The sequence below is a fragment of the Nelumbo nucifera genome, chromosome 2, assembly GCF_055504915.1.
Source record: "Nelumbo nucifera cultivar China Antique chromosome 2, China Antique-T2T, whole genome shotgun sequence".
NCBI classification, from domain to species: Eukaryota; Viridiplantae; Streptophyta; class Magnoliopsida; order Proteales; family Nelumbonaceae; genus Nelumbo; species Nelumbo nucifera.
Genome location: NC_142650.1, coordinates 34,324,800 through 34,346,524, shown reverse-complemented (window position 1 = coordinate 34,346,524; position 21,725 = coordinate 34,324,800). Strand labels below are relative to the sequence as shown.

Sequence of the window (21,725 nt, the reverse complement as noted above, 5' to 3'; positions counted from 1 at the left end):
TCACATTCTCATTGCTTAGTATCATAAATCATGGTTTTCAAAACTGGATCAGACCGAACAGTCGAACTGGAAAAACTGGGAACTAGTCACCTGACCAGTTCCGTTTTCCCCCAAAACCGCTTTTTTCCCTAAAACCATTGATTTTGATAAACAAACCGCTGAACCAACCGATTAACCGTTCGAACAGTTTTAACCGTTTTCCAATTTTTTTTTTTAATTTTTTTACTTTTTGGTCAGAATGGGCCAACCATTCGAGTTGAACAATCAGACCGTTCGAACTGGTAACCAAACCCCTGACCAATTCGATCACCGATTCGTTTTTAAAAACCATGTCATAAATGGAGGAAATAAGTACACTCCTAAAACCTATCTCATTAGCATCGTCCAAGCCTTGGCCCAACGTATGAGGTCAGATAGGAGTGTAAGCGATCCAAACCTATTGCAAGTTAATTGAGCTTGGCTGGCTAAATACTCAAACTTGTAATTGCTTTTTGGTCTTGCTTAACTTGAGTCAAATAGTTTGTTGAGTTGACTTCGAACTTTGCAATACCCAGATTGAGTGGTTCGTGAGCCTAATTGAGTTTATAATGAAATGTTATTTTTAATATATTTGTATTTATAATATAAATATATTATTTTTTTGTATTAATTAATTTATAATATAAATAAATAGAATTATAATATTTTTATTTATAGTATTTATAATATTAATTTATATATAATTTTTCAATATGTATAATTGATTTTCATAATATATTTTTATTTTTTTTAATATGTAAAATATTAGTTTATTTATTATTTTTAATTCTAACCCTAACCCTTCTCGCCCCTTTTAACTTCAAACATCATTTCTTAACCAATCATGTTAAGAGCATTAGTTTATGCTTTATAAAATGTACTTATTTGGTGCATTCTATATTTTGTAACAAGTAAATTTACAGGAAATCAAATTATAAGCTAAAAAAGATTTACCAAAAAATTATAAGGAAGATACATCTAAATTGCAATTTAACAACGAAGTAAAAATAAAAAAATGGGAGAAATTAAAAGGGGACGACTTCAAATTGACATGTGTCATCAAAAAACTAATTTGTCTATACGTATATAAAACGAACCAAGAATTGTTTACCAAAAAAGAAAACAATAATTGGCAAGCTTAACCCTGCAAACAGGATTTCTCTTTCTTGTTTTTACTCTTGTTCTTTCTAATCGGGTCCAACCGTCCTTTTCTTCTACAGACAAAACCTGTTTATGATTTCTAAACCCTAATTTTGTTCCCTAATCAAACATCAAGGACAGAATAAATCGCTGAGTTTCTCCACTAACCATCCAATTCACACTCATAGATCGAAGGCACGAACGAGTCAAGATCGTCGAAGATAATAAGGTCGTCCAGGTCGGCGTAGCTTCCGGAATCGGGGCAATCGAAGTACGTCTGTATGTCATCTGGAAAACTGCACCGAGGCGGGTCAGCCTCAGATTCCGGCGGGGTAGACGGGGAGTCGGCCGTCGACGTCCTCTCGAGCATCTCCTTCAACTTCGATGACTGAAGCAACAGCCCCAGTGCCGACGAGGCGGTGGGGCTGCCGGTTGGTCGCGGCTGAGCAACGGCCGGCTCGCCCACGCCGGTGTCCTGGTGGTGGAGAAAGCTAGACCCAAGCTCGTGAATAGGGTCAAGGTTCGGGTTTGGGTTGTTATCCGGGTTATCGGGGTTGGGTCGGAGGCACTTGATGTAACGGCTGATGTCGAAGTTGGTAACGGCGTTGAGTCCCCGGTACTCGATAGCTGCTATATCGTATGCAGCTGCTGCTTCCTCTTGGGTGGCTGCAGGGAAATAGAGGGAAATGTTAGGGGTAATTCGGGAATTAAAAATACCAATTAACTAGAAGATTCGGTGGAGGTGGGGGGTTGAACAGAAATTATTGCAGGAAGTTTGAAATCTTTAAATAGCCGTTGGGAGTTGTTGATCTCTCTCCCAACTAACTAGAAATTTACTTATATCACCAGTCTCCAACTAAGTATTAACCAGCAAAGCTGCAATGGGGCATGGTCTTATTGGACTCTCATTTTGACAAGTGGCACTATATATTATATGACACGTGTCATTGGATAATTCATCCAAGGTCGGCCTATAGGAAATTGGGTCCCAGCTATTGTTTCAGTTGTTGCAGAAAAGGGTGTCAAGAAGTCATTCAATTTCTCATCCTACAATTTTTATTTCTTATGGGAATGTGGTATTGTCTATCAGGTAGTTGTGCTCTAGCTTACCAAAATGAGAAAAAAGGTGGGATGGCTGAAAGAATTGCCAAACTAAGCTCAATTTCTGTGTTTGTGGGTGGGTGTGGAATGAGTAAAAGCTCTACTTAACCAAACACAGTATATGTGTTTTGTTGGGTGGATGGGTGGGTGTAGAGAGACAACCTTTTTAAGTAATCTAACTTATAGGATTAGAGAGAGAGAAAGAGAGAGAGAGAGAGAGAGGTTGTTAAGTAATTAAAGGGTTTAGAAGGAATTACCAAATGTCCCAAGGTAGAGGTATTTGTTACCAAAAACTCTGCCAATCCGAGCTTCCCATCTTCCATTATGGTGATGTCTGCAAAGTGAACATCAGTTATCAATACAGAATCCCATAGAGAAGTAGTTGATGTCATGAAGCTATTATGCATGGTTGGGGTACTTTGGCCTTGCTGTTTGGTTGAATAATTCTCCTGTTCCAAATCTATTTAATTGACAAACATAAAAAAGAGAAAGAAAACCTAACATGTGAAGCTGTGAGTAAATGTTCCTTGCCAAATGTCCTATGTTTTGAATGTAAAGTAGGTACCATAGTCCTTGTGAAGTACACTGTTAGTTTGATGAAAAGTTGGAACTTTACAGAAGGAACTTTCCATATACATTAGAGGGGATTTCTAAATAGATTTTAGTTGCTATTCATTTAATTCCATAGTTACCTTGCAACCCCACGGTACTTTGAGACTCCCCTGGAAAACCCACTACTTTTCCTGAAAATTCAATCCATATAAACACCTCAGTTATTCAGCAAATTTGGATTTCTTTTTAGTAACTGTTGAAATTACCTTCTCAATGATCCGATGTATTCTTCTCTGGACAGGCCTTCCATTTCTTTTAGCTCTTCTTGGTATGTCGATAACTGTGGTAATCACATTCAATTAAACCATTACTAGCATGACATTAAGTTGGTTCAGGTTAGGTCTGATTAAGACAACCCTAACCAAATGAGCAGTTGCCTAACCCAAATCCAACCTTGAAACATTATGTTGGGTTAGGATCAGGTTTAATTCAGGTTGGCTTCATTTCACTACTTCCTTTTGCCAAATGTTATTATTTTAGCACCATTAAGAGGGTGTTTGACAATATGATTGGTTTTGTTTTGAAAACAAAATCAGTTGCAGCATCAACAAAAACAGTACAATTTTGCTGATGTGACAATTGTTTTTGTTTTCACAAGACCATGTTACGGAATATTCCCTATGATAAAATCCTTGCATGTAACTTCAAAATTTTGACATATAATATATATATATATATATATATTGGTCAAGGTTTCAACCTTAATCCAACCTAAAATTAAGTTGGATTCATGCTTTTCAACCCTAACTCAAACTTCAACCCGACCCGATCAAACCTAACATTTTCGGGCTGGTTCAAGCTAATCCGCTCCACGTTGCAGCCCTAACTTTTGTCTCCAGCCAACCCGGCCGGACTCATTCAGAAGGATGAGCCAAAGATTAGAACTGAACACATTAAAGGAATGAGAATAGACTCACCGGAAAATTAAGTACAGTGTCTTGTCCCCAGTACTTCAATGCTGCCGAGTCATAAGCATGTGCTGCTGCTTCCTCGTCGTCGTAAGCTCCTGAGCAGCCAAAACCACAACTGGGTTCAGACAACAAATATCATGTTTCAAGACAGAAACATGAAATCCTTTTGGATGTTCTTGGGTTGAACACTTGAACTTCAAATTTTCGCCTGAATGTTTGAACTAATACCGTTTTTGTTTGACTTAACACGAAAAAATGTTGTACTTACCAAGATAGACTGTATTTCATTCGAATCCGCCACAAAACCCAGTTGGAGGAAAAGCAAAAAAAAAAAAAAAAAGAGAGAGAGAGATATATTAATTCAATTTCATGGAAGAGAAAGAGAAGAATGTAATCGCAACAGGAGATGATCAAGGAACCTTGTCTTCCTTTCTTCTTTTGAGATTCACTCCAGCAATTCTTATCCCACAAATGAGCCTCATATCGACCCGTCCAGCGATGCCTGAAACAATGACAAGTTAAAAATATGTAAAGAATTGATCAGAAAAGAAGGAAAATTTGAATGATCCATGAACAGAATTCAACCTCGTGACTCCTCGGTAGATTGAGCTACGTTGAGCGGGAGAGTCTCTTGGGACACTCTTCCTGGTTCGTTTCAGCTTTGTTGCAGGTATGGTGTTGCTACCATTACAATTGTTGCTGTTTGCGGTGTTTCTCTGATTTTGGTGTGTCATCTTTGCCATCGGAGATTAATTAGCAGTGGAGAAATGAAATAGAGAAGAAGATATGTTGGAGAGACGATTAAGCCCTCCAACGGAGAGCTTTTTAAAGACAGACGTTGGGGCTTTGGGATTGGGAGTAGTCTCTCTCTCTCTCTCTTGTCTTTGCTTGTTATTTGTGCTATTCTTCCTATTATATTAACACCGAAATGGGTTCTCCCAGAATTTGGGCTTCTTCAGCCCTCCCTCCTACATCTCTCTCTCTTAGCTGGTAATTGTTGGCCAGAACTAAACCTTTCAGTATCCAGGTTGGCCAACTCCTCCCAGGTCTAGTCTTGGATCGGGCTGGGGGATACCAATTCAACCAGGATTAACCTACCATGGCCCCCACCAACCCAAGGACTTGGCTAGCCTGGTCCTTTTTCACGGTTAGGTTAGACCCAAGAGGATATTGGCTCGGATTATTTTTCCATTATGGACCGAATTCAACCCTTTTTAACAGGATTCAGTGGCTCCAGCCAACCCTCCCCCCAATACGAGTCCGATCACCTGCCAACAAGACATGTTCCAACCCTCTACCAACATCATTTCATACCACACATCTCATACATGGCATAGGTCCTACTTTTGTGGTGGGTTCCAGTTCCAGTTTAAGTGAAATGTGTAGTGTTAGATGAAGTTGGTAGAGGGTTGGAACATGTTTTGTTGGTAAAAGATCAGCTCTGCCCACACGAAAAGGGGGAAAGAAGAAAAAAAGACAACCGAAATTATGTATTTATTTTTGTTATCACCGAAATTATATATTTTTAATGTATGTATAGGTGCTTTATAAATTATACATGGCAATTAGATGATGGTAGTGATAATATGTTTCTAAACTTTTTCTATAAGTTTTTATATTTATGTGTATAAATATAGTTCTTAGTGATTTTAAAGATGTGTCTAAATGTTTTCTACAAAATTTTTAGTGTTTTATATTTTTAACTTTTTTGCATATGTTTGGTTTTGTGGGCGTTTATTGAAAAAATGCCGCCACATCAGTGCCACATAGGCATTGGCATTTATTGCATATGAAACAACTGTCTGATTTCACCGTTTATCAAATAAATGGTAGAAAACTAAAATACTTTGATTTTTGTGCATGGGGCATTTGGGGAAACGTTAAATTATTGTTTCCCCAATGCCCCAACATTTCTTGAAACCAAATGCTGATGCGACGCACTTTAATGGGTATTATTTGAGGTGAAAAGTAAAAAAACATTTAAAGTGATGCCCAGCCAAACAACAAAAACAAGAAATGTTTAAAGTGAAAAAGTACAAATAAGCGGCCCATCCATAAACGCCCACGGAATCAAACACATACTTTATCTATTTATGACATAAATGGTTGACACATTTGATACAAAAAATTGAATTATATTGTTGACTTGGCCACCAAATAGGAAAACAATTTCACTTCTGGGTTAGCTTTAAATTTTATCTTTCATTTCCATCATCCATAAAAATAACTCTTATTTATTTCATTACTTATTTTCTTTAATATGACTAATATATATGAAGTATTAGAGATGTGTTCACATTTTTCTATAAAATTTATGCATTTTTTCATAATTCTTTTCTTTATTTCTTTTTTATTTTTATTATTTAATTATGATATCAAGTGTTGACACATTTCACTTAGGTGGAATTGTCGACACACCACCAAATAGGAAAACGATTTCATTTTTGAGATGGTTTTAAATTTAATTTGTATTTCATTTCAATCACCAATGAAAGAAATTCTTATCTATCACAATTTTTTTCTTTAATAATGTTAATATAATCGATATTTCTATTTTTTTCATTTTTCGTGTTTTGATGTTTTTTTAAATTTTATTATTTAACTTTGACATGAAGAGTTGACATACTTGACCCAAAAGGTTGAATTGTTGACACGCCACCAAATACGAAAACAATTTCATTTTTGGGTTAGTTTTAAAATTTGTCTTTCATTGTTAACATCAATAAGAACAATTATTATTTATTACACTTATTTTTCTTTAGTATGATTAATATATATTAGAGATGTTCTCATTTTTCTATATTTTCATTTTTTATTTTTTCTATTTTAAAAGTTTTATTATTTAAATATGATATCATGGGTTGACCCTTTTGACTTAGATGGTTAAATTACTCTGAACAATTTCATTTTAAAAGTCATATGTTTTATATTGTTAAAAGTATTGGATATAGATTCAATTGATAGAATTTACTGATGATAAAAAATAGCTTAAATATAAGATTCAACAAAAGAGAATGAGTTAATACCTTAAATGTTAGACTTAATGTGAGTGACTTGAATGAGGTGAAAAGTAGTAATTCAAATTATATTTCCTACAAGGTTCAAAAAATCGATACGATACACCCGATACGGGGGCGTATCGTATCGTATCTTTTGGGTCACCTTTTTTAACTCCCAAAAACCAAAATTTGAAATAAAAAACAAAAAAAAGTTAATTCCATGTGTATACGCAGAGGCGTATCGATACTTTGAACCATGATTACCTACCCTTATAATTAGAGAGCGATCAAATTAATAAATAAGGGTATTTTAGTCAATAATAAGATTTAATAAAAGATAAATGAGAGTTAATACCTTAAATATAAAAAGACATAATGAGATCGAATTAAATGAGGTGCAAAGTAATAGTTCAAATTACCTTTTTTGCTCTCACAATTAGAAAGAAATCAAATGAAAAATAGGGGTATCTTAATCAAACAAAAGTCCCATACTCTCTCATTCATACTTTTAATAGTACTATAGATAGAGATGTTTCTAGATTAATGTGGAGTTTATAAATTGTAAGCATTAGAAAATTACTCCTCACCTGGATAAGTTTTGATTTTTCACAAAAAATAAATTCAAATTGATTTATTCCTTTCTTGGTTCACTAAAAAGTGGTAACATTCCTAGGTCTAGTCCACTACTTGGTTTAGCCTACTCAAGGACATAACCGTAGCAGGTGTAGTTTCCTCACCCATTTAATGAATGTTAGTATGCATGAACAAATTTTATTTGTTTATACCTTTCGATTCTTGCAAATCATTATTTTTTTTTATTGGTATGTGAATGATACCATTGTAGATGTCTACTAATGCACCAATTATTTAAGCAAATTAGACTTTAAACCAAGAAAGCATTTTCATAGATTTGTTGATTGAACAAGTCCAAAAAGACAGGATGATTGTAAGGTGTTTGAAGGCAAGTGCATGGAATGAAGCTAAAAATGCCTTTCTTTTTTACTAAACTTGGTTTGAAGTTTAATACAAAGGCCTTTAACAATAAGATTCAAGATTTAAAGTCTAAGTACAAGGTTGGTTCAAGATATACAACCATGTCTGGGTTCTTATTCCCTTGCTGTTTTGAGAGGTATCACTTAAAAGACTTCATGGAAAGAAGTAGTCATTCTAAACTATTGAAGAAAAATTCAACTATGTAAATTCTTTGTTAAGAAATGTTATAGAGTGTTGCTTTGGTGTCTTAAAAACCAGATTTTTAATTTTGAAGTTGATGCCATCATATTTAATGCATAAAAAAATACGAATTGTTTTTATATATTTTGTGTTACACAACTTCATTAGGTTGTCACGTACATAAGATAAATAATGAAATGATTTCTTTGTACCAAAAACACCAATTGAAGGTGAGGAGAGAATGCTCCACAATTTTTTTTTTCCAAAAAACACTTGATGTTAGTTCCAAGCATGTAGATAGATGAAACTAGTGCAAAATGAAATCATGTTTTGAATGGTAAAACATTACTACTTGAGAGTTATTTGCCCTCAGTCAAAGAACATTAGAAGGTGGGCAACATAATTAGTATTTTTTCTTCAGATGTGTTGTGTTTTTATTTGAAGACATGTATTAGATTGTTTGTATTGAATTATTTGTCAAAAAGAATTATTCATGTTAAATTAGTTGCAGGTATTGAAATAGTGTTTGTTATTTGTTAAAAATAGTTACATTGATTTATTTGTATAGGAACGTGTGAGTAGGCCGCCCATAAGTGATAACCGCATATCTTAATGTATAGATGGGGACTACATTGATATCTTGTATAGGAAAATGCAAGAGTAGGTCTTACCTTAATATTTTGTATAGGTAAATGTATAACTGGGACCCATGAGTCCTATTTATATGTTTGAATATGTTACTTTGTCCAACACATGACATTTTACATGTATGTAAGAGGAGCTTATAAATATGCTTACAAAACGGTCTTTTGTCCTTCTAGCTTTGAGATTATTGAAAAAAATTGTAATCAAATGGTTTTTGGTCTTTGAAGATATATCTATGAAAGCTCATCGATCTTTTAAGGTCTTGAACTTTTGGAAGATCTTCCTAAAATCACTTTCCAAATGTCCTCCCAAGTTATGTACAAACATGAATAAAAGAACAAAACTAAAATATACATGCAAAGTATTATTTATCATAAGACAAGAATTATAATATTTTAATAACAAAGAAAAGGTCATTACACCCTCAAAGCAGGATGCAAACATTAAAAGAACTTCAACTAAACAAAACAAACATGCATAATAACAAAAAATTGAATCTACTTAGAATTTTGAATCAGGCATCATATGTTTTCGCTGCAAAAGCCACCAAATTGGGTCACCATCAAAATTAAAGAGGAATGCCATCTGCTGACTTAAAAGAGGGTTGTTTATCAATGTTAAAAAATGACAAAAAAGGGGCCTAAAAATTCTGACCCTGGGTAAAGGCTATTTTTGGTTTGTAAGGTGTCTGCTTTTATTTGTTGGTTGATTGGTTTCCCCGATGGGTCTTTTATCCCCTGGGTGGTGGAATTTCTTGTTGTTTTCTTTCTCTTCTGTCCCTTTTTATTTTGCTTTTTTCTTTTCTTTTTGTCTTCTGTTTTTGCTTTTTGAACTTTTCTTACTATTTGAAGTTGGTTTCTTTCTTTTGTTCTCTTCGTTATTTCTATTGGTTGTTTTGGAATGGATACTATGCATGCAAGACTTGTACTATGCTTTTGAGGGAGTGGTTTCAGAGGGGGTAAGGATTATGGAGTTGATGCAGTAGATACAAGGTAGAGATTTGATAAGTTGCGGTACTATGTAAATTGGTTGAGTCTTCCCTAAGTTGGTGATTCCTTTTGAGGCCTTGCATGCCATTTGGATATCATCGGAGGAAGGTGTGATGATACTCCCTTTGTAGTAAGAGTGTCAGTGGGCCGGTTTTCCAGTCCAAAATCAATTTGAACTGGATCGGATTGGACCAAATCCTGTCCAATTGACACCCTCTACTTTGTAGAAAGGTCACTTTTGAGCTTTGTTTAGGGGCTCAAGTTGTTTTGACCATGTTACTATATATTTAGCAATGGGTCCTTTTGCATGATTGGTCTTTTGGTAGTGCTATGCCATCTATCACCTTAAAGGAGGCAAATGTGAGGGTCTAGATTCATGATTTGTTTGGTAATGAAATAGGGCTGATGACTGAGAGTAGGATTGGTCATGCGTATCATGTTTAGAATAGTGGTTATTATATTAAAGGTCGGTATCTCTGTAGACCAACCTTTAAAATGTGGAGCTTTTGTTGTGCCGACTTTGTGGGCAGTGTTTAGATGTGAACACTTGCCTCCTGTCTGTTACATTTGTGATTGGATTGGTCATCTTTCAAGAAACTATAATAAGCCATTTTGTTTTGAATCCTCTAATATGGATAGTTTCTTTAATTGTCAAACAAACTATGAACTTTCCAGGTCCTTGACTCCAAATAGAGCTTGTTTCCAGAGAGAAATGGCGTAAGTCTATTATTATGTAATTCATTGGAGATGAATTTGGTGAATGATGATTGTGGCATCTGATTCTGGAAGTGGGATTGCATTGGGTCAGAATTCAAGGTAGTACACTGATATTAGTTTGGTACCTTCTAGAGATTTTTTGGATTGTTCTGATGATGGTGGTAGTTTGATGTGGTGGTGGGGGTTTAGAGCATTTTGATGATGGGTTTGATAATGTGACAGAAAATTTTGATAAAGACTTGGAGGCAAATTTGGAAACTACTTTGAAGAGTTTGCATGGAAAGTCTTTGTTGTTAGGTAAGAGGCAAAGGGTGGATTAGGGTATTCGGATCCAGGAATTGGGTAATGGTTTGAGTATGTAGTATAGTTGGTATTTTTTCAAGGATAGTGTTTGTAACTATGGTGGCTATAGTACTATTTATTTCTTTTGTGTAGTATTTTCGTTTGATTGTTATTCTTTTGTATAGTCTATTTTGTGTCTTTATTTTGTTCTTGTTTTTCTGTCTGTAGTTTTCCTGGGGGATTGAGGGGAAGGAAATTGATATGTTTGAAACTCGCGTTTTTTTTGTTGGAATTAAGGGCAGAGGTGGCTGGCCCTAAACAACCACGAGGTGTTTTATAAGAATTTGTAGTTGGAATCAATGTTCAAAGTATCGATATATATCATTTTGGGAGTATCCCGATATATCCTTACAGAGAGTGTATTAAGGTTTTGACCGGTTCAGAGAGTGGAGGAACCTTAAACCATCCCTTGAACCGGTTAAAGTATCAGTATCACCTAATACACCCCTACCAACATATTGGATGTATCGATATTTAGAACCTTGGCTGAAACTACATGGGTGTAACTGATATGCCGCAGTTGGAGGTCTTAGGGATCAGACTTGTAATGGTATCCTGATTTTTTGTTTTTATGTGAAACTAAGATTGTTGATGATAGTCTTAAGCAATTCAGGATAGTCAAAAACTAGAACGGATCCAATATAATTATTAATCTAAACAAAATCATGAAATCAAAACCATTATCCATAGACCCGATCTATTGACAGCCCTACATGCGAGTCTGTCCCGATTTACGCTGACCCAGCCCATTGACAAACACACCCATTTTATTTCTGTAAAGGGCTGAGGCCATCTTGTCTGAATCTAGGGAATGAGGGCAACCGGTATTCTTCGGTAATTGCAGTCGGACCCCAATGTTTTCGGAGAATCGCTGAACAACCCTCGTCCGAATTCTCTGTGGAAACAGGAAGATACTGGGCCAACATGGTGTATTAAAACTTGGAAGATACTGTCCGAATTCTTTGATAAGATTCATTGCTTTTTAACAAGTTTCTTTTAATTAAGAGCCTAGTGGCTAGTGCCTTGATCCATTGAAGATGGGCTAGGCCTTCACTTTCAGTCTATGGACTCGTGATTTGAAAGTAAAAGCTCTTCCAATGCACATATTTATATTCATTAAAGCATTGATGTGAAGATAAAAACTTGGGCTATGAGAATAACAGAAAGGCATTTACGAAGAGAATGCAAGGAAATGAAGATTTGTAGGAGGAGCCGAGGAGGTCTTTGGCCCATTCCTGCTGCCCACACGTTAGAGTTGATAGTTGACTTTTATTGTCAAAGGATGGGGTTTGTCTTGGCATTTGGCAATGCTCTTATCCTCTAAAAAGACTAAAACCCTGTGTCCATAAGGTTTTAGCGTTTATATTTCGAGTTCACATCTCCTACACACAAGGGGCCGCCTCACAACGTCCCATAGTACATTCTCACTATGTATTGAGAACATCTTCCGATGATGATAACATCGATTCTGATACTATTATCGGGAGATATTTTCAATACACGGCAGGGATGTGCTGTGGGACATTGTGGGGCAGCCCCTTGTAGGGAGGATCGTTGACTGATTCAACAGTTTCTGGTCAATGATAGATTTGGGATAAAACAAAACCGATTGTCTAGACGGTTTTCGAGCCAAACGGGCCAACCATCATGGTTTAAAAACCATAGGAAAAACAGATTCTAGGGTACAATATATTTCCCATTCCCAACTTTGAAGATCATGTATTTTAAGATGAGTTCATTTGAATGATTCTTAGCTTTTCTTTCTGTACGGGTACAAAATAACCTACAAAAATACAAAAAGAAAAATATGATACATATATTCCTAATGTGATTAATGGTTGAATATAATCTATTTTTCAAAGCTAACACAAGTAATTAGCATAATTTTCTTTTCAATTTTTATTTGTTGAGTTTCAATAAATTTAAAATCAACCAAAAAGAGGTAATATATATGAAGATTATTCCCTTTTTAAGAGAGATATTCTTTCTGAATTTCATTTCCCTTTATTTATTCAAAGTTGGATCTGTTCAATCAGTTACTCTCATCCTCTCTACACAAAGATATGGTTTCCTAGATCAGCTTAATTAATTAGAGGTAGAGAGTCCTCAACTGAGCTGCCGGCCAATTGAATGATATATAGGCCTGAGCTGTCCTTGCCAAAGATTTTCATCTTCACATTAATAATAACATGGTTTATACTTTTCATCTAACAATGACCATGCACATGCACATTCAAGCCTGTAATGTAAGGGGTCCTTACCTAGTACACATCCTGTCTACAACTCTACATCCTCTAACAACTAACCATTAACCTCCTTTCTATCAATTAAAAGAAGAAAAGAGGGAAAAGTAAAGTGGAAAGATCTCCATTGATTGTTGAAGCAATTTAGCCAGCCATCCTCTATGTTGCCCTATATATGTTTCCATTAGTTTGACTTGCTAAGTGTGTGTACTCCTTAAATTATATGGACAACATATCAATAATTATTGTAGCCCAATGCATGCGTTTACATAGGTCAGGTTGGGCTTATACTTCAGGCCCAATAAGAGGGAAGGCTTGGGTGAAGTGAAGACTGTTACTGTTAATCCACAAGTCCAATATTCTTATATCTAAAGAAAGATTGTGTCCAACTAGCATACCCCATTGTTGCCCAAGAAAGATTGTGTCCAGCTAGCCAGTTTCCTCCAAATCATCCATGGTATTGTTATTTTTGGCCATGGTCAGGGGTTCAATTATTGGGTCGAACGGTTTAATCGTTCGAACTGAACGTTCGGCCCGTTCTGAATGATTAACCGTTTGAATGATTAATCGTTTTCATTTTTCAAACAAAATGAAAAATGGTCAAAACCGTTTGAATGATTAACCACCTGGTTCAGCAGTTTGCTGACCAAAATCAACGGTTTTAGAGGAAAATCCGATTTTTGGGGAAAACAGAGTAACCGGTTCCCAATTTTTCCGGCCCGATCCAATTTTGAAAACTATATTTTTGGCTCACACTCTACAAATTTACATTTATACTCTTTCCAAACTGAACCTTTAGTCATGATAGAACCCACCTCTATAACCCCACTCTCACCACTCTCCCTCACACGTCTCCAGATCTGAGTCATAGGCCCCTTGAAGAAAAGCTTCGAGTCCTGGAGTTGTTTCAATTTGTCTCGTAGGGTGTGTGATAGTTGCGGAGTGAAGCTTCAAGTTCGAAAGAGTGTTACAGAAAAATCCAGAATGATAACTAGTTGAAATTAGATTCATTGATTTTTAGCTAATTCATCTTGTCTTTAGTTTCTTATTTCATGCATCCTCATCACACAATAAAGTAGCAAGACGGGCACTTGTTAATCCTTGCCTTTATATTAATAGATAAATATGACTCTTGTTGTTAAGATTCTAAGTGGGCCCCAATGTAGTTTTGGAAATTGACCAAGCTCAACATTTCTTGTTTAGTTAATTTTTCAATTTGTAGTTTTGTCTTATTAAACCATCATTTTTCAAAAGTAGGAAGCTTATTAGCTCTGAGCTCTCTATGTTGAGACATTCGGTGTCCTCTGTCTAGTTGTTCGTTTTAGTAGAAGGCTCTCTTTCATTTTTGTTAAAGTTAGAACCATATATTTAAACTACATAACACTAGAATTAATACCCTAACTCCTAAGCATTTTTTTACATACTTATGAAATTTTTTATTTTATTTTATTTTTCATTGTTTTGATAGACAGAATTTGTTTTTCTTCAAATAATCCCTTTGCTTTAATTTGGACTTCGGCCAGCTCATGAATCATGGAGTCTCTCACTGTTCGGGCATAAGTATTGGGCCACATTCCAGAGTTTTTGCATTAGTCAAAATCTATCATCTTTGACCTATTCTAATCACCCATCAGCTTCTATAATGAAATTCATACATGATTCAACATGCATTTCTCTTCAGATTTAATCCCGATCATAATGATAAGTCATTTCTTTCCATTTTGCATTTAGGAGTTTAATAGTGCATTTACCTAACAAATTCAATTTTTTTTTTCTATTTCTCCATGTATATATATGATCCTTGTTCATGCATTTTTGGATCACATATTTTAATAGCTAGTAGTTAGAATTGTTGCTAATTCTTCTTTCTAGTTGCCTTGCTTGGGGTATTGGTTGTTTTCTTTTTTTTTTAAGCCCAAAAATTACAAAATATCATCATCAAAAAATTGGTGAAGGGCTGGTTAAACTGGGAATGTGCGGGGTAAATCCTAACATCTTCCTACATTGTATCTTGGTACAATGTTCGAGTAGCCACACATGGTTTCAAAAGCTCAATGGCTTCCTTTGAGATTTTAGCTTTATTTCTAATTCCTCTTTATTTGTATGATGTTCTTCACTCGAGGCTACACTTGTTCGATTCTCATCTACATTGATGACATAATTGTCACAAGGTCCGATTCTGCTAATGTCTTTTCTCTCGTTTCCTCTCTAGATGTGCTTTCTCCTTCAAGGATTTGCGATCCCTTCAATACTTTCTTGGGATTGAAGTTTTTCATACTAGCAATTCACTTCACTTTTTTTAGCACAAATACATTACATAGTTGCTCCATAATATGCAAACGGCCTCTGACCAGGGGTGTCAATGGTATTTGAAAATCCGATTTCGAATTTGAGTTTTAGCATAATCGAATCAAATTCAGATAATTTGAATATCTAATCGATCGAATTCGGATATCTTAATCATATCGAATAGTTAATCGGATTCGAATTCAGATATGACCTTATTCGATTCGATAAATATTTGAATTTGACTAATTATTTAATTCTTATATATAATATATATAATATTTAAATATTTTATATAATTTACATATAAAATAATTAAATTTTATAAATAATTTATAAATTTATATACTTTATATAAATAAAACATTTATTTTATATATTTATTAATTACTTAAAATAATTAATTGGTTGAATTCGAATGAAATCAAATATTTAAATATTTAATTGAATTTGAATTTAAATATTAATTTTCAATATCCGTCGAATATCAAATTGAATTTGGATATCGGGTTTTCTAATCAGATTTGAATAATTTGGATATTGCCTAATTCGATTCAAATTTGATCCATTTACACCCCCACCTTTGACAAGCTAGTTACCACTCCTATGGCTGCTAGTTCCTCCCTCTCCAAGGTTGCTGGTTGTCCACTTGCCAATCCCATAGAATATGGACAAACTGTAGTACTTCAGTACTTCACAATTACACATCCTGAAATCTATTAACAACGAATAAGTTATGCAATTCTTACATGAACCCACTTGAGATCACCTCCACACTCTTAAGCGTGTCCTATGATATCTGAAGGGAACAATTGATCTTGGTTTTACTTTCACCTCCTCTTCCTTGTTCCATCTTTCGACCTTCTCAAATGCTGACTAGGTTGGTTGTCTAGATGACAAGATGTTTCATATTGGCTTCTACATTTATCTTGGACCTTATCCAAGTCCACTATTTCTCACTCCAACATGGAGTCCAAGTATAGGAGTATTGTCCCTTCCACTTCAGAGATCATTTGGCTTCGCTCTCTACTTGCTAAGTTGCACATAATTCTAGCTCAAATTCGATGTGATATAATTATCATATATCCGATTTGAATCTTGCTCAAATTTGATTTAGTGAAAAATTCATTATGAAAATCTACACTATTGTGAGATCCGAGAAGCTCATGACCGGCTCAAAGAGTTGGAGTTGCCACCCATTTTTTTAGAAGAAATGGGCCCTCATTTTTGGGTTTGAATAGAGTCGGTTTAGGCCTTTGATAGTGACTCCGTCCTCCATGGAAAAGGCACACAACCGAGAGATTTCGGGTCCAAAGGATTGAGAGAGGGAGGGTGTTAGGCACCCCTCTCTCCAAGCTGCTATTGCAACCCAACACGGGAGTTATCCAGGCTCAATTTCTTTCAAAGAAAACAGAAATGGTTGCAAGATTTTCTTAAATCTGGAGGAACATGATTTCAACTCCTCCTAAGACCGATTTTGAGGTGATGTTATCGGGTCTTAGATACTAATTTCCCTAAGACCCTTGCCTATCTGTCTCTACTCTCTATCAAGAAGAAATTGCAAGCAATGGTTCTCCAACATTTCAGAACCTCAAGTAACTTAGAAAAACTAAAAAAAAAACTTACCTTTCATATGTGCCTTGACAGGAGTTTTCCAACAAATCGAAATGAGGTAGAACAAAGTTTGAATGGGTTCTTGAGCTAGGGAGTGCTTTCGGTTGCAGCAACTTCTGCTTGAAAATGGATGAGGCGAATTTGAAATATGGGGTTTAGATTACTTCCGAGTTTCAGGTGAACAAGAGGTAGTATGGGTTGGGTGAAAGCTCCCTTTTTCTCTTTCTCTCTCTCTAGGAGACTCCCTCAGGTTTTCTCTCTTCTATCCCTTCCTCAGGTTGCCTCTCAGGTCCTCCCCCCAAGCTCGAGCTGGGCCTCTATTTATAGAGAAAATTGAAGGAAATGGGTCTGAAATTAGCTCAGCTACAGTGTCTGTGACTGAGCAAAGTTTTTTCACTGAAATAGGTAAAGATTCCTCAAAGAAATAGGTGTCTAGTCAAGCTTTCTTGTTTGGTTAAACATTTTATTCGATTTGGGGGTGATTTTTACGAGTTTTGTGCGTCCAATGGGAGATTTGGACATGCCAGGCGTTGCAGTATTGTATTTGGGGCTAACAGTGGCTAAACATAAATTTGATGAACTTTTAAATGTGGTTGTTTTTTCTTAGCTTTAAGTAGGGGTCTATTTGGTATTTAAAGCTTTTTGGGTCTATTAAGCTCTGTTTGATTGGTACAAGTGTTTTAATGGGTCAAGAATGGGTCTGACATCATTTTCACCCTTTTGAGACTTTAGGTTGGGACAGATGACGTAGCAATTTAATCTAGTGCGTCGAAATGGTATCTTTCTAGTTTAATGGCCAAATAGATGAATCTGGTCATGACATTTGGTGTCCTGGGTTTTTTTGGTTCTATGAACACAGTGGTGAGGTCTGATCAGACAAATGGGGTCAGGATGATTGAGATCTATGGCTGACAAGTTCGGATCAACGAGCTTGCTGAAACAGAATATTTGTTTGATGAAGGGTCAAACGGGGGAATTTTGGGATGAAATTTGGTGGGTTGGAACTTTTGAACGTTCTAAATCAAATGGAAGTGATGGATCTTTGATCAGAGGTGTGGATTGATTGCTTCAGATCATGGTCTTAGCTTGTGTTTTCCAATCAACGAAAGGGTTCAAAATGGAATCTTACTTTTTCAACGGTCAAAGGGAGGTGTTTGGTCATGAGATTTGACATGCTAGGGTTTTTTTGGTCTCTGAACATAATGGTAAGGTCTGATTTATCATGTGAAATTGGGATGATGGATGGTAGGCTCTAATTAATGAGATTTGTTGGAATAGGATCTAGGCTTGATGGGGGTTAAGCGAGGGAATTTTGAGCTACAATTTGGTAGGTAGGCACGGATTAGGGTGAGCAATCAAGTGGATGGTTCTGACCTGAGAAATATATGGTCAATCTGGGCCATCCGAATGGGATCTTGATGTTTTTACGGTTGATCATCGTAGATTTGTGATGAGATTCACTAGTTGATTGCTTCCTAGTGGTCTTGAGGTGATGGGCATGCTGGATTTGTTTTTGAGAAGTTGGAGTTTGAATGTTGCATAGATCGGAGGCCGTTAGAAAGGAAGTTGGTATGACGAACGATGGATCTTTGCAGTTTAGTCAGGAATATTGATGTGTAACTAAGTTGTAGTTTTTCTAGTCTGGGGATGGTGTCTGATCGAATGTTGATGTTGATCTCAATGTTGTTATTTTTCTTGTGGATTGTGTCAAAGGAAGGCATTTTGGATGTTGGAAAGTCTCAAGTTGATCTGGTTGTATTTCTAAGTTTTTAAGGTCTAAGAGGAGGGTACAAAAATGTAGGGTGAAGGGACCGAGCAAAAATTGGGTGCTAACAAATATAGCAAAATTTTCAAAACATGAACATGCCAGTTGAGTTTCTAAAGGCTAATTAACTTGCATCTAATAACAATGACCAATTAATGTTTGTGGTGTCAAGTGTTCAATAATTTGATCTAAAAACCTTCCATCATGGTCTCATATGTTTGATGATCTAACCTAAAACCCTGAAATAGAAAAAAAAATGTATGAAAACTATGAAACAACGAAAAAATAAAACTAAAGAGAGAAAGAAAGAGATAGAGTCAAAGAGCAAGAGAGAGGGAGGAATCTAGAATCATAGTGATTGGAAGATGACTGAAAGATGATCATTTAATAATCATATTATGCAAAGCTCCAGCAATTAGAGAGTTAGAATTTCCAAATAAATTATAGATACCCTAATGCTGAATCCACACAGGAGAGGAAACTGGCTTTTCTCCTCTAATTGTTTGGGTTCTTGGACCAAGAAATATCAAATGTTTTGAATCTTCCTGAATCATTGTAACTAGTTGAAGATAGTGCAACTGGATGTGTTTGCGGTATTGGATTTCTTTTCCAAAATTTACAACAACAAAGTTCGACCTTTCACACGAGTTATTGGCTAATAGGTTAGGTCGAATGGGGTTAAAAACCTTAGCTAAAAAGTTATCATAAAGCTATACCGATTTCAGTGGAGAGAACTTGCACTTTTGGATCCCCACCTACCACTCTTTATTTATAGACCATGGAAGGATACAAGAGCCCTCTCTTTTATCTATCTGTGATTTTCATATGATACTTTTAGTTATCTATTAGCATTTTAATAATTCTAGAAAATACTCAACCAGTTAGGAGATTACAACTTGTATGGCATGGGACCCATAACTTAATGGGAGAGCCCAAATGTCACATGCTTTATGTAAATTAAGTGGGCCTAATTAATTATTTAATTAGTCTACAAGGCTAATTTGATAATAACTGTTATGAGCTTAAGTTATCAAGCTCATTAAGTGTCTAAACACTTAAAACTAATTGGGACCTTACCATCCTAAGACCCAAGTCTATTGGTGCAATCCATTATGTTATAATCAATTCAATACAAACCAATTAATCACTTGGAATTAATCTCTGATTTGCTAATAATGCTTGACACCACATTAAGGGAAATACTTTTTCTCTCTTTGTCTTTATGACATATGATGCAAACTTCCAACACCATTCATTAATGATTCAGATAATTCTATTATGGTAGATTCAGGACTCTCTATAAACTATACTCTATTTCTTAACATAGTAGTATAAACTATCACATTGATCATTAATCGGCATACCATCCTCAAATGTGCTAACATACTTAGGTATTTGATCCCAGAAGGATTGCACCAGTTATCATATCAAAGACATACAAGTCCAATACTCAATCTAATATCAAGGTCAACTCTAGGGATTAAAAACAACACCTAGTTGTTCGACCTATCAAAAAGTCTAAAAACATTCTAGGTTTGGTCTAATTCAATGTTTCTTGTAAACATTCATTCTCACAACTTAGTTCACAACCCTAGCAGTTGAAACCCATTTCTCTACCACCTTGAGTAGTGTGAGTATGACAATCATGTTAGGATAGACTTCCCTAAGTGTATCAATTGGTTGTGAAGATTTAAGTCCATGTTATGACAATTATGTTGTGTCATACACAATTCTAAAATGAATTAAGGGGATTTATTAGAAAAACCTAATAACACATGAAAGAACCGTTCTTTTATTCATAAGAAAAGTGTGTACAATACATTAGCTGAAGTTGAGTGCATACACACTATCTAACAATGATAATGTTCAATCAATTGATAATAATCACCTTAAAAATGAAGAAAATAAGTAGGACAATAACCAAACATTGAAGGTGGTGTTTGAAATTGTAAGCTCATGGAGGTAATGGTTTATATCCTAAAAGCATGACGATTTGGCTGGATGCAATGGTAAAGAGAAAAGGAGAAGAAAGAGAGGAAGTATTGGTTGGACCTCAGAGGGGCTGCCTACATACCCTGTGACGAGGGATCAGGCCAAAGTAGTTTGACGGAGAAGGAGAAGGAGGATCTTGATTCATGATCAAACTCATAATAGATAATAGATAGACATGAAGAAAAGGATATATACAATCAAAAACGGACCAAACTCTCCCTGAAATGCACGATTTGACCTTCACCGGCAGGACATCCCCTCAGCCTCAAAAGTGTAGACACCTTGTTATTCTTGATATTATAAGATACAATTTCCGTGGGAGGGAATATATAAAATACAATGTCATCTTCCTCTTGAATGTACATGGGGAATGCCGTCCACTTCAATCTGGACATCCAAGGGCTAGGTACCTCCGGAGCAATATCATACCTCTCCAAGCCGATGATGGCATACTCTTTGGTCCAGGTATGCTTGTTGCAATCTTCCATCATCCATATATCTAACTGATTCACACAGAGTTCCACAAAACACAACTTGTCTTTCAACACCACCAAGCACTTTGAGTACATGAGGCCAGAAGTCAGAGTTGGAGGTTGAAAATCTCCAAACGTTTCATTTCCAACATCAAAGAAAACAACCATCAAATCATTTAGCGGATAAAATCTGCTGCAGCGTCGAGAATCACCAATCCAATATATCTTTCCATCCAAATAGACAGAATTCATGTCACGCAGAGGATAACTGGGAGGATTGATCCTTCTCCATGAACAAGTAGTAGAAGAACCACCACCCAGAGTGAAGACTCGGCATTCGTAAATTAGGTTATCTTCATCGCTTACAAAGATTCCCCTGTAGTTCCTACAAATGGCATGAACCATTTTATATTGCTTGGTGTGTGGATCGAATCCAAAGCCAATAGCTACTTCATGGTTTAAAACATCTGGACGAGGACATGGAGGCTGGAAGGTTGCAATTTGTTTAGTGATGGGATTGATAATGAAAATAAAATCTCCGTACATACATATCAGACCATTGACGGATGGTAAGATCATAAGACTCTTTTGATTGCGGTACGATCCGAGGGTCGTACGCTGCCATACATGAGGAGAAGTAGAACTACTTGTATCGACCAAATACAGGACTACTGACCCATCTACCTGACCATGAAGGAACATCAA

General features: G+C 35.8%; 2 protein-coding genes across 2 annotated transcripts; both read right to left on the bottom strand.

The window, feature by feature from the left end:
* Positions 1-1,034: 1,034 nt before the first annotated feature.
* ADAP (ARIA-interacting double AP2 domain protein) lies at positions 1,035-4,698 on the bottom strand. The gene is made up of 7 exons (XM_088898627.1): positions 4,368-4,698; positions 4,202-4,284; positions 3,789-3,877; positions 3,078-3,151; positions 2,952-3,002; positions 2,517-2,593; positions 1,035-1,824 (listed from the first exon to the last, which is right to left on the bottom strand). The coding sequence occupies exons 1-7, from the start codon at positions 4,523-4,525 to the stop codon at positions 1,322-1,324; spliced, it is 1,035 nt and encodes a 344-aa protein (XP_088754753.1). The 5' UTR covers positions 4,526-4,698; the 3' UTR covers positions 1,035-1,321.
* A 16,046-nt stretch (positions 4,699-20,744) lies between these two features.
* LOC104589854 (F-box protein At1g52495-like) lies at positions 20,745-21,425 on the bottom strand. Its single transcript, XM_010248291.3, has one exon. The coding sequence runs from the start codon at positions 21,423-21,425 to the stop codon at positions 20,745-20,747; it is 681 nt and encodes a 226-aa protein (XP_010246593.3).
* Between the last annotated feature and the right edge of the window lie 300 nt (positions 21,426-21,725).

What these genes read in the sequence shown, in the direction of transcription:
- ADAP (XM_088898627.1), bottom strand. Translation starts at nt 4,525, where the DNA reads ATGGCAAAGATGACACACCAAAATCAGAGAAACACCGCAAACAGCAAC. An exon ending in TACATCGGATCATTGAGAAG is followed by an intron (nt 3,003 to 3,077) that starts GTAATTTCAACA and finishes TTGAATTTTCAG; the next exon opens with GAAAAGTAGTGGGTTTTCCA. An exon ending in AAGTACCGTGGGGTTGCAAG is followed by an intron (nt 2,594 to 2,951) that starts GTAACTATGGAA and finishes TTCACTTTGCAG; the next exon opens with ACATCACCATAATGGAAGAT.
- LOC104589854 (XM_010248291.3), bottom strand. Translation starts at nt 21,425, where the DNA reads ATGGTTCATGCCATTTGTAGGAACTACAGGGGAATCTTTGTAAGCGAT.